Source organism: Oryctolagus cuniculus, chromosome 10 (assembly GCF_051225735.1).
Source record: "Oryctolagus cuniculus isolate XC-2025 breed Fujian yellow rabbit chromosome 10, ASM5122573v1, whole genome shotgun sequence".
In the NCBI taxonomy this organism is placed as follows: domain Eukaryota; kingdom Metazoa; phylum Chordata; class Mammalia; order Lagomorpha; family Leporidae; genus Oryctolagus; species Oryctolagus cuniculus.
In genome coordinates, this window is record NC_142876.1 from 44,026,973 (window position 1) to 44,039,300 (window position 12,328).

Here is a 12,328-nt window from a genome sequence, read left to right on the forward strand (position 1 = left end):
CCATGATGTAGTTCTCCTAAGAATTCAAGCTTACTGTCAGAACTAAAATGGCTAAAGATATTGAAGGTCATTATTACTATTTCTTATTGTCTATTCTTAACAATCTCCAGGGAAATGGGGCATATGAAGGGTTATACTGTGGGTTATACATATGAAGGGGAGGGCTGTGGCGCTTTCCCCCTGATTTCCCAGGAAAACAGACCCGGGCAACTGCACACTCATTGGGTTTCAAGACCACATGACATCTATGCCTTAAACGGAGTGAATATCCTACAATTTGACAAATTAAGTTATTGCCAGAGATTGAAATAAAGCAGCTAAGGTACAATTAGATGTGTGTTACATCTTTAAAAAAAGAAAAAAAACTTCATTAGGCAAATTTCACAATGAGAAAGAAAATTTAGACTTACAGCCTTAAGTCTGATTTTGATTGGATTTTCTTTCAGAATTATCAGTTTAAATTAAACATATTGCTATATTTGTTTAAATTAATAATAGTTTCAAAGTTTATAATTTTATAATTTATACACAACCCCTACCTATAGCAAGCAAAGAAGGTTAAAACCACATTTCTGAAACTGTGGGAATTAAATGTCTGACTCAGGTGAGAAAAACAGATGAGGGAGAACTGGCTGTCTCCATCTGGCTGCCTGGGGGGTGGGGGGGTGGGAGAGGGTGCTTCCTTTCTACTGGTTCAGCTCCTAGCTACACACTGGTTCAAAAACAATGACCTTCCCCCAAAGCTCAAAGTCATTTTTATTCAGAGATATTAGTAGTTTCAGTGCTATGCTGAAATCTATAGAATCCATCATTCATTCTGATAAACTTACCAGTCATTCAGTTAATTAAAATCATTAGTTCATTCCAAACCTATTCAATGTCTAGTAAACAACAGGGATATGAGACTGAAACCCTACACTAATGTTCCTGAGGTAGAGGCAAGACCCAGCCTCTCATCATCTCAATTAGCCCAAGGGGTCTTTGCTCATCCTTTCCCCCCCCCCCCCACAGGCAGAGTGGACAGTGAGAGAGAGAGACAGAGAGAAAGGTCTTCCTTTGCCGTTGGTTCACCCTCCAATGGCCGCCGCGGTCGGCGCACCGCGCTGATCCGATGGCAGGAGCCAGGTGTTTATCCTGGTCTCCCATGGGGTGCAGGGCCCAAGCACTTGGACCATCCTCCACTGCACTCCCGGGCCACAGCAGAGAGCTGGCCTGGAAGAGGGGCAACCGGGACAGAATCCGGCGCCCCAACCGGGACTAGAACCCAGTGTGCCAGTGCCGCAAGGCGGAGGATTAGCCTAGTGAGCCGCGGCGCCAGCCCCTTTGCTCATCCTTTAGAATTGATCACTTATCAAAAGGAATTCACTTAATTGAGGGAGTGGTACAGATGGCCCTATAAGGTTCTCATCAGAAGACTCAAGGAGTCATTGGCTTCTCCTGTGGATAAAAACCATGATGGCCAGTATTGTCTCTGTGGGGTTTTGTTTAGGGGTACTCCAGGTCTCAGACAGAATGTAACTACTACCTGAATGCAATGCCCCAGACAACTGAAGCCCACCTAGCCATCATAAAAATTCCCTGAAGAGCACAGCAACACTGACCAATCAAAGGAAGTCCAGGAACACCATTGACCAACCAGGAACCTGGACATGAGCTGGTGATTCACCTCTAAGCTCCTGCTTCAAACCACAAGAACCCTCACCCCCAAACACTTGGGGAGGACAGGAATTAAGCAATAGCTGTCTGGCTCTTTGCTCTGCATATTGCAAGTAAATACGTACTTTTCTGCCATCACTGTGATGTCAGTAACTGGCTCTCTGTGTGTTGGGCAAGCTGATCCAAGTTTGGGGGTTGTATAGCAACTCCTCCAACCAGCTTGGGAGTTTTTCTGCAACAGATAGAATGGGTGCAGCAAGGACTACAAAAATGGAGGAGAAAGTCAATGGTCCCCAGGAGTTAACAACTTAATGGCAAAAAGAGCAGTATACGTTATTATGCCTTACAGAATATTAAATATCCTCATTCTAACAGAATATCAAAGATATCACGGTCTAAAAAGAGATGGTTTCATGTTAGGTTCTTTCTTCCATTTTAGTTTTTAAAAATGTTTCATATTATATTTCTGGGTGTACATTGGAAGCTTAATATATATTATTAACTTCATTTGCACAAAATAAGCCATTCCATTCATCTGCTTGCTAGTCACATTGCCTTCCCAGGAATCACCGGGAGCTTATTTTTGACAGATTTCTATCTTAATTGACTTATTTTAATTCCCACTTTCTTCTTCTGCTTGACATAGGATCAGCCAGGCAGCTCTCCTTCTATGTGTAACTAGTGTACCCGCACTTTCACACCTAATGGCAGATTTGTGACATACACTGCTATATGCTCCTTAGTGGTGCCTGCAGTTGAAAAATACAGGCTGCATGATTTGATATTCAGATTCTATCCAGATAATGGGTGAGACTTTGGAGTTAACTATTCCTTGGCTTGAATTCTAGTTGGCTCATTCATGAACAATGTCCCAACCCTCCTGGGTCTTAGCTTCCTCAGCTGTAAAATAGAAATCATCTATTGTACAAAATTGAAGAATTCAATGAGGTAACATGTCAAAATACCTAGACCATTCCATTAAATATGAGCAGTGGGCATGATTTCACTTCTCCATCCCTCCATTAAAATGGTTTCATTATTTCTATTGTCTTGTAGCCTACAGGAAAGCAGGTTAAAAAACCATAGTGGTCTCCTTTATTACCTTTTGAACTTGCTAACAAGTCAGCCATAATACTCTGGTAGCCCTGTTTTTAACATGTAAGCTGTAGAGTGGCATGCAAGATTTCCTACAAACAGGCTTGTCTGTTCACCTTTGTACCTTTCAGTTGACTCTCAGTATGAAAAAGAACAAAAAATAATTCTAATTCTTTATCTGCTTGAGTATGGATGTCAAGGTAACAATCGGAGAGCTCCTGATTGAAGACCTGAGCGCCTGGGAGGGTCCTGATGAGGCACACAGTACACTCTCTGGGCACCCTCTCGTCCTGGAGTTGGCTAAGTAAGTTAAATAGGGAGGCCCTGGTGCCTTGAAATTTTTCATACTCATTGTGTGGCACTGGCCACTCTGAGGTTGGTGGCAGATCTGTCTCAACTAACGGCCACTGAACTTTAAATCATTTAGTATATGGAAACATGGTACTATTTTTGAATACATAATTTTAATAAGTTGTTTAATACAATTCTTCCACTAGAGTTTTCTATTTTCAAAGTTAGATCTATTAAAGAACTTTATTTACAGCACCTCATGGACTAAAAGAAATATGTCAGTGTATGTGTAATTGTGTTTTCACAAAAACATACTTTGGGCTAGGAACAAGAATTAAAAATTTATTTATCCTTGGAAATAACATAAAATAGGTAATTTTGTTATAGTTAAAAAATAATTCTACTTCCTCAGAGGTCTCTGATGTACAGGTATATAAATCCTATTCAAAGGCTTTCACTGAAAGTATGTTAACAAAATTTAGCAAAATGCCTGGTATAGGGTATAAATCAATAAGACTTTACTAAAAACTTTAAATCAGTTAAAATCTTGCTTGCATTTTCCAAACAGATGAACTCTACGAATAAGAAGTACTCCAAGTTGCCAAGAAAGTGTGGCAGAACTAGTTAATAAAGTCCAGGTTAATAAATTTATGGTTTCTATCAACTGTTCTATAAAATATTATAATGACCTGAATTATTATCATTACCCCTATTCACAAGTGAACTGAGAGAGAGAGAGAAAAACGAAGCCATTAGGTCCGGGTCAGTCAATAAGGCAGGGGAAGCCAAGAATTATAATGTTCATTCCAGGATATGTTTATTTTTGTCTTTTTTAATTTTCATACTCCCTTTCTCTCAATGCTAGTGCTGGATACCTGATAGAAAGTTATCAGGAAGGAAAATATTTAAAAGAAAACTTGGTGCTGACTGGCAAGACCTATGCCCAGGGTCTCCCCCACTTCTCAGCAATCTTGTACTCGCTCTCAGACAGGCACTGGTAAATATTTAAGGAACATAGACAAAAAGCAAGGCAAAGCAGTTCCACCGCAGCAGACCCCGATGATAATGTATTCTCCAGTTCAATGAATCCTTCATAAAAGTTGCATTTCTCCCGAATACAGTACATTGCAAAAAGTAAAACAATCACACAGACAAAAATACCACATGAGAGACAGAATCATGAGTAGGCACTTAATTATCTGAATGCACACTGTATATCAGTTTATCTTTACTTTCTGCTTTACCCATTAACATCATTTGCAAATTTACAAATCAGCTTAAGAACATTCAATTTTAACTATGGTTCCTTGCTTGGTACTCTTTTTGGTTTAGATAAATAGGATATTTAAATTTCCTTATTCAACCACTTAAAAAAAAAAAAACTTCTGGGAATTTCCCACAATTTAAAAAGACATAAATCTCTAAAAGGTAAAATGTCACAGCCTATTGAACACTCACCTAAACCAGACTTTTTTAATCGTTTTAAGTGCTGATTTGTTTGCTTTCCAGTAGGAGATTTTTGCCCATGTTTCATTTCTTTATCTGAACTGTCTGCTTCACCATTTTTAGATTCGGATCCTAAAAAAGGAAATAGTTATTATGCCATTATCTTTCTCTTGCTGTCCTTGAAAAGAAAATCTAAAATTCTTTCAAGAACCATAGATATAATCTCCTTTTCTAAGAGTTAATACACTACCTTTGGCCACAATCTGATTCCCCTACTGGATATAAAAAGAAAAGCCCAATAAATCAATCAAACAGAACAAAAAGCAACAACAGATGGCCTAATAGCAGAGTCAAAAACACGTTCACTGATCTGATAGCTTTTAAAAGAAATAGTCAGATCGTTTTTAAAAACACATGAACAAGCTTGAGCAATGCCATGCCAGTTACAGACGATATAAGACACAGACAGAAAGATGAAGAAAAGGGAGTCCTGAGGAGAGGGAGCAATCAGACCTTTATAAATAACTCCATGTTGAAGCCGGAATAGAAAATGCAAGCATTAATCTGTAATAAATAGAACGGCGCCAGCTGATAAAATGACACGAGGTAAATTAGAAGAAAAGGTCAGGACTGCACTGAAGTGAGAAGAATGTTGCCGGAACACAAAAACTAATAAAGGATTCCTGATGTTACAGCAGAGAACTGGAAAACAAATTCACACTCCCAGAAGAACTGCGCTTGATGGAATTACACACCAGCATGTGGCCCACCATTAAAGTTCATGATTGAAACACAAGCAAAAGCCACAAGAAAAGCCTCCCCCGCCCAAAGCATCACCACGCACATATTTTCTTACACATTTCCACATTTAGCAAATGAAGTCCTTTGAGGATAAGCATGTTGCCCCCCCCTTTTATTAAACTGGGAAATATCTTTATTTTTGAATCACATAAAGAGTCAATGGTATAAAAAAAAAATTGAAATCAAACCTCAGTGGCAGTATCCAGGCTCAGAAAAAAATTCCCAACATCTCTCCCACTGAGGATGTCTCCTTTAGGGACAAGTAGCCATGCACAGGGAATTTTAGCTCTTTACCTGAAGGTGAATCCGACTGCTCATCGGACACCTTTAATGGTGTCAACACAACACGAGGCACAGTCTTGTTTACCATCATTGAGACTCCATTTCTTCTTTTCTGCTGCTGCCTCAGAGCCTACAAAACATGATAATAAAATACAAGATAAAAAAAAACATAGCCAAAATGATTTCTCAACATTGAATTAAATGATCTACTTGCCTATCGTTAGATAGAACCTCTTATGAGACTTAAGTTTCATAGAACCCTTAATTTGTCAGGATCTTTAATAATCACTTTGATATTATTTTCCCTGAAAAGCATAAAATCAGGCTTTGGCAAAGAGTATAAACCTGAGACCATTTTTGGTATAATTCTGACAGCAAAGCAGCACTTAACGGTTTGCTCTACCTTAGCAGCGTGGCTTTGGAGCCCATGGAATCTGAAACTATCACTCCCAAGTAAAATAAATGTAAAATAAATGTTTCAAACCTAGGATAAAAATATATGTGTCTGCATTTCTCTCGCAGGTGCATCCTCTCCAGCGCACTGCTCAGTCAATCAAGTTAACACCGAGTGTCATCAGTATGTACAGCATGTAAGGACTACAGTATTGATGCACTCACTCAGCCGTGGGGAGCACTGCACAAAATCACTGAACATGGCAGGAATCATTTATTTCTGTGAAGGGAATCAGTCCTAATCTTGGAAACCTTGCAGCACTTGGCTTCTGTCTGCTTGACTTTGGGTATTAACCTTCAGAACACGAATATGATGGGGTTTTGGCAAATCCAGGGGAAAAAAAAGATATGGAATAAATCTCTCCAAATGAGAGTGATTTTGTATTTCATAAATGAATCAACCACGGTGATGATAATGTAATAAAAGACATTGAAAAGTTTTGAAATACAGCTTATCTGGTTGATGGCTTTATGCAGAAAATTACCTGTAATAAAAAGGGTCTTAAGCACACGTATGGAAGAGCCATTACAATCACAGGCACAGGTTAAAAGCCTGGCTGTGGAGTGTCTCCAGCCTTTTTATTCCTGGTGTGTATGTAATTTCTACCAATTTTACAACATCTCAGTTACTTGGTTAATGTTCTTTGACCAACAGTTGTCAGACTCTCCGAACATACTGCACTGACTATATATACCCTACTGTCAAAAATGATGTTATTTTATTTGCAAATAGTATTAGCTGAATGTCTAGCTTGTTGATCATAAGCCTTGGCTACCAAATAATTACAGATATGAAATATTAAATACCAGCTAAATGAGAAAAGGCATTTTCAGATGGAATTTAAATCCAGATGAGAAAGGAAAGGCTTGAGAAATCTATTATAAATGATATGGTCACTAATGATAAAATGAGACATTGTCCGTTTGGTTCTTATATGTATTGAGCTTTAATAAAGTAACAGGTACCGTGAGGATAGGGATAAAAAATGCAATGGTTATTATTCTCACTTTTAGCTTGTTTTAATAGTAGATTTAATGCAGGCATATGTGCTATAAAATATTTAAAACATTTACTCTCCTCTTCCTTCAATGTGTATATATAATTGCACATAAATTTTGCACATAATTGCATTAATCTCTTTAGCCTTGTGTAAGACTTAAAACACTTTATAGGCATTAATTTATAAATCCTATAATGAATTAAGGCCACACAGCACTGTACATTTATATTGGCTCACTATGTAAGGCTTTACAAAACAATAAAACCTATACAAATAGTGATCAATTTTTATGTATATATTATTATGTATTTCAATTACATCCCTTGATAAAAAGTTAGACATTTCAAAACATTCATATGTGCGTGTGTGTGTGTGTGTGTGTGTGAGGTTAGGGAATTTATTTTAGAAAATACTAAACCAATACTGAATCATTTGAATGACATTTTCTGAACATGTATTTCATACTCAGAATATTAGAACAAACAAGATCAGGCATGTTCAGGATGGTGTGGCCATAGATATGTCTGGTCAATGGTCTATAAATCAAGGCATGCATACTCTCGTTGGGTTCTATTACATTGTCTGTGATGGCTGATGGAAATCAGGAAAAAGCTTATTAATCAGTTTATTATAAAGGACATTAAAAAGGATAGAGAGGAAAGGTCATGACACAGAAAGCACACAGCCTTCTGCAAGCCAAGGACAGGGACCCAGGAGAAACCAATCTTGCTAACACCTTGACCTCCTACTTCAGCCTCCAGGACTGTGAGAAAGAGTTTCCGTTGTTCAATCCACAGGTTTAACACCACATGGCCTGTGGTATCTTGTCAGGGTAGTCCTAGGAAACTCATGCCTACAAGTGCACATTGTTGTTTTTTTCTGAACCATTTGAATGTAAGTTGTAGACACAATGTCTCTCTCTCTCTAAAAGCAAGTACTGTGCATTTTCTCACATGATCACATTGTGACTGAAGGCAGGGAATTTGGCAGAATGCGTTTGGGAGAGTGCAGCACAAGCAATCCCTGCCCAGGCCACAGAACACTTAAGGAAATGGTTCTTCCCGAAGGTTCCACTCTGACAAGCCCTTCCTTTCCTTCCCTCCCTCCTCCTTCCCTGCCTCCTTCCCCGCCTCCTTCCCCCTCTCCTTTTAACCCACCTAACTTATCTTCTTTCCCTTTCTTCTTTCTCCTCCTCCTTCTTTTGGTATGTGAAAGAACTCTTATTAAATGTTTAGCATTTACAAAAAAAAATTGGAACAATGTTTCTCATTATAATATTTTTAAAAAATTGACATGCAACACTACCTACCTATAGGCGAGCAAAATTAAATGTCCACCATAGAAGAAAAATAATTATTAAGTGCATTATAAATGTATAAACTCTTTTTGTTTACCTCTCATACTTTTGGTTAAGGGATAAATAATGCAGTAACTAGAAGCCCAGATGTTGGAATCTTAAAACCAAATTTGGCATGCATTTTGGGAGCATGGGTCATAAATAATGTACAAAAATTTCATCCTCAATTTTTAGATCTGAGAGGATTTTACCAAACAGAAATTAGTAATCACATAGGGGAAAAAACTATGATAGAGGGACCAGCACTGTGGCATAGCAGGTAAAGCCATCGCTTTCAGTGCCGGCATCCCATGTGGGCACCAGTTCAAGTCCTGGCTGCTCCACTTCCAATCCAGCTCTCTTCTATGGCCTGGGAGGGCAGTTGAAAACGGCCCAAGACCTTGGGCGCCTGCACCCCTGTGAGAGAACTGGAGGAAGCTCCTGGTTCCTGGCTTCAGATCAGCACAGCTCTACATTTGTGGCCAATTAGGGAGTGAACCAGAGGATGGAAGACTCTCTCTCTCTCTGCCTCTCCTTCTCTCTCTGTGTAACTCTGACATTCACATAAATAAATAAATCTTTAAAAAAAAAAAAACAACTCTGATAGAAATAAGAACAAAAACACAGAAATTTTGAGTTTTAAATAGTCAAGGCAAGGATAAAGGAAAGTTAAGCAACATTAAGGTCATGTGAATGATGTCTTCGAGTATGGATTTCCTACTCAGAAAAATTTGAGCAATGGTTCCCAGTTCAATATATTTTAAAACACTAACATACAACATTATGTGCCTGTAGGTGACCAAAACTCAATGTTCACCATATAAGAACAATTATTTTAAGTGTATTAAAAACATATGGACTTTTTTGTTTTTTTTTTTTTCTCAAAAAGCAAGCATGGTATTTGTGCGTAAATATGATTTATAGGGGCAGATAAGTAACAGTGAAGAAGTCTTTGTTTACTGTGTCACTAGTCACTATAGTAAAGCAACACAGGCTGTTAGGCAAACTCAGGCATATTGAAGTTCAGCTACTTGGGTGTAAAGGGGCATCTGGACTGACTGCACATATAGATCCAGTCATTGTAGACTCATCTGTGGCTGCCTTGAAGATTCCAATTCAGAAGACAGGATTTATTTGACTATGGACACTGACCGCACCACCTAAGCAGAGGAGAACATTGATGGGGGCAGGGGAAATCACCGCTGGCTCAGCGGAGATGTTTGCGATAGTTTGGGCTGACATTGAACAGAGAACTCTGATGCTTGTCCAGTCCTTGATGCAGAAGGTATAGAGAAGCTGCTGGTCTCTGTGGGAAGGCGTGCACCCTGTACATAATGAGGGCGACCTCTTCACTTATTGCATTTTGGGATATGTAACCCTATTTCTGCAACTATATGTGCACTGACTACTCAAACACATGTTGTGCATTTCCTCCTCATGATCTTCTAAAAAAATGTGAATGCCTTTTGGGCCAGGCAAGCTGAGGGTGAGACATGGCCAAAGATGGAGGCCAAAGTGAGCAAGAACACATGGACCCCATCAGAGGGGATAGCTGATACTCAGGAGATGCAGCAAATCTAGATTTTGGGTGAGTCTTCCTGTTTTTAAGCAATGTATTGGGAAAACAAAAATGACTGTGCACCATATTCAGTCCAATGACACAGATCTTTGATGTTTACTAAACATTACAGCCTCTCCCCAATGGCCACAATAAACAAGTCTAACCACTGCTCAGTGTAGGTACTAAATCCCATCTTTTCTAATGTGAACCGGAAAGGGGCTGGGGCTGCTACAGAGTTGTCTTAATGGCTGTGTGGTTCAAGGGCTGCAGGATTTTCGCACCACAGAAAGATTTAACTAACAAGCTGCATAATGCCGGGTAAAGTACTTTGGCAAATGTCCCCGTAAAATAGAAACAGTAGTGTTGGCAAGATGCTTTTAAGAGAAAATCTGCAGAACAATATTTTAGCACAGTTTACAGTGTAAACACTCAATAAATGTTATTTTTTATATTTATAGAATGCATCCATTCTGAAATAAATGTATTTTTTGAGGATTACTCTCCATACTGCCGTGTAATCCTGCTGATTCACAGCAGTGAGTATGACCAAAATTTTCTTTTAATTACTTTACATGATAGTGAAGAACTCATAAGGAAGCAGGAAACAATATTAGTCATTTCAAACACATACAAGTGCTAAGAAAATGATGGCAGTTGAGATGAAGCAGAGTAGCTGGAGTCAGGGGAAACCAATCTAGATTAGCAAGACAGGAAGGGCCTCTCTCTGGAGGCAACAAGGGTGATGAGACTTAAAGTACAAGAACAACCTGGCTGTGTGACAGCTGTGGGGTCCAGTGTCAATAAAAGCAACAGCAGCAAAACCCCTACCAGGAAGATCTTGGGTGGTTCAAGGAATAAAAAGAAAGCCAAAGTTGTGAAAAAAAACAAACAAGAGTTTACAGTGGTTTTGCAGATGGCAAAGAACTTCCCAGAAACAGCTGCTAAGTTTATAGGGAGCAGGGGACTTTTGTTCAGTGCAAAGGCATCCCACTCCCCAGTTGCCTTCCCCACAGTTTGCAGTCCTACCCTAGCCAATTGGCACCAAAGACAGAAAAAAAAAAAAAAAAAAAAAAAAAAAACAACCAGCAAAGAGGAAGCATGAGGCATCCTCCGGACAAAGACCTGCTGTCTGCAATCATGTTGGCTAATATTTAGAAGGCTCCACTGCATGGAATGCATTGTATCTCACACCTCAGGCCAACCTCTTACTAATTCATACCATCTCAAGTTTTCCCTTCCTTAAATGCCCCAGGCATACCACTGCCATTCAAACTAGCCCTTCTCACTTCCCAAGTCGCTCCTGCGTCAGCCATCTGAACGACTTGTTGTTTTTCCCTCAGTAGTCTCCATCCCCACCACCCATTCTGCTTTATTTTTTCCAAGTGGACATAACACCTTTTAATCAGTGTAATGCCATTATTTCCTCTCTTCACCATCCTGGAGAGTATGCTTTGTAGAAATAAGGATTTTTGTCACCTTTGTTCACTGACACAGCCCTGAACACACAAGAGTACCTGGCATATATTAGGTTCTCACTAAGTATTTACTGAGTCAAAATGAAAAATCCAAGAAATGCATTCATTGGTGTGGGCATTTTATACAGCAGTTAATATCCCACTGGGGATGCCTGCAGCCTTCAAGTACGCTCAGCATCCTTGCTCCACTAGGCAATGGACAGCTTTACACTTTCTTTGTGCTCAGCTACTTTCAGAATTCTCCAGGTTTCATATCATAATCCTTCAAAACACAAGTACTTACACTGAGAGAAGTACACACACACATGCACACACACACACACACTGCTGCTTCAAAAAGTTTGCAGGAAATGAAATTAAAAGATAAGTTTATTTTGTTGAGAAATATTTTGAAATCCATGCACGTGTATGTGTGTGTATGTATGGGTGTGTGTGTAATGAATCCTGTGCTATTTTGTACATAGCTGTTTGGGTATAATCAATGCACCATCTGCTAAGTCCTCTCACTAAGTCCTCTGGAGCTGTGTCTAGCACCTCTCTTCAAAGCAGGGTACACTTTAACACATTGTCCTCAGCTTGAGTTTTTGCTAAAATTCCAAGAAAATGAGAAAATTCCTATTTTACACCATGTTACAAATAGCTGCAATTTAACTTATAATTACTAAATTTGAGTATCCCACAGCCTGAAAAATATATGTCTCTGTAAAAGATTAAGAAAACAGGATTGGGGAGCAGGCAGGTGGCACAGCATTTAAGCTGATGCTGGTTGCCCCATTCTGTATTGGAAAGACTGGTTCTGGTCTCAGTCCTGCTAATTTGCACCCCAGGAGCCAGTAGGTGATGGCTAAAGTACTTGGGTCCCTGTCACCCACGTGAAAGACCACATTGAGTTCAGTGGATGGAATATCTCTCTTTCTCTGTTTCAAATAAA

The 12,328-nt window shown here is 39.2% G+C and overlaps 1 protein-coding gene across 1 annotated transcript in view; it reads right to left on the bottom strand.

The window, feature by feature from the left end:
• Positions 1–12,328, bottom strand: part of ASXL3 (ASXL transcriptional regulator 3) — a 118,002-nt gene that overhangs the window by 79,015 nt on the left and 26,659 nt on the right. Inside the window, exons 4-5 of the mRNA XM_051851304.3 lie at positions 5,584–5,701; positions 4,501–4,620 (exon numbers count right to left, since the gene is read on the bottom strand). Of these exons, the coding sequence (XP_051707264.3) occupies positions 4,501–4,620; positions 5,584–5,701 (238 nt within the window). The remainder of the gene's footprint in view (positions 1–4,500; positions 4,621–5,583; positions 5,702–12,328) is intronic.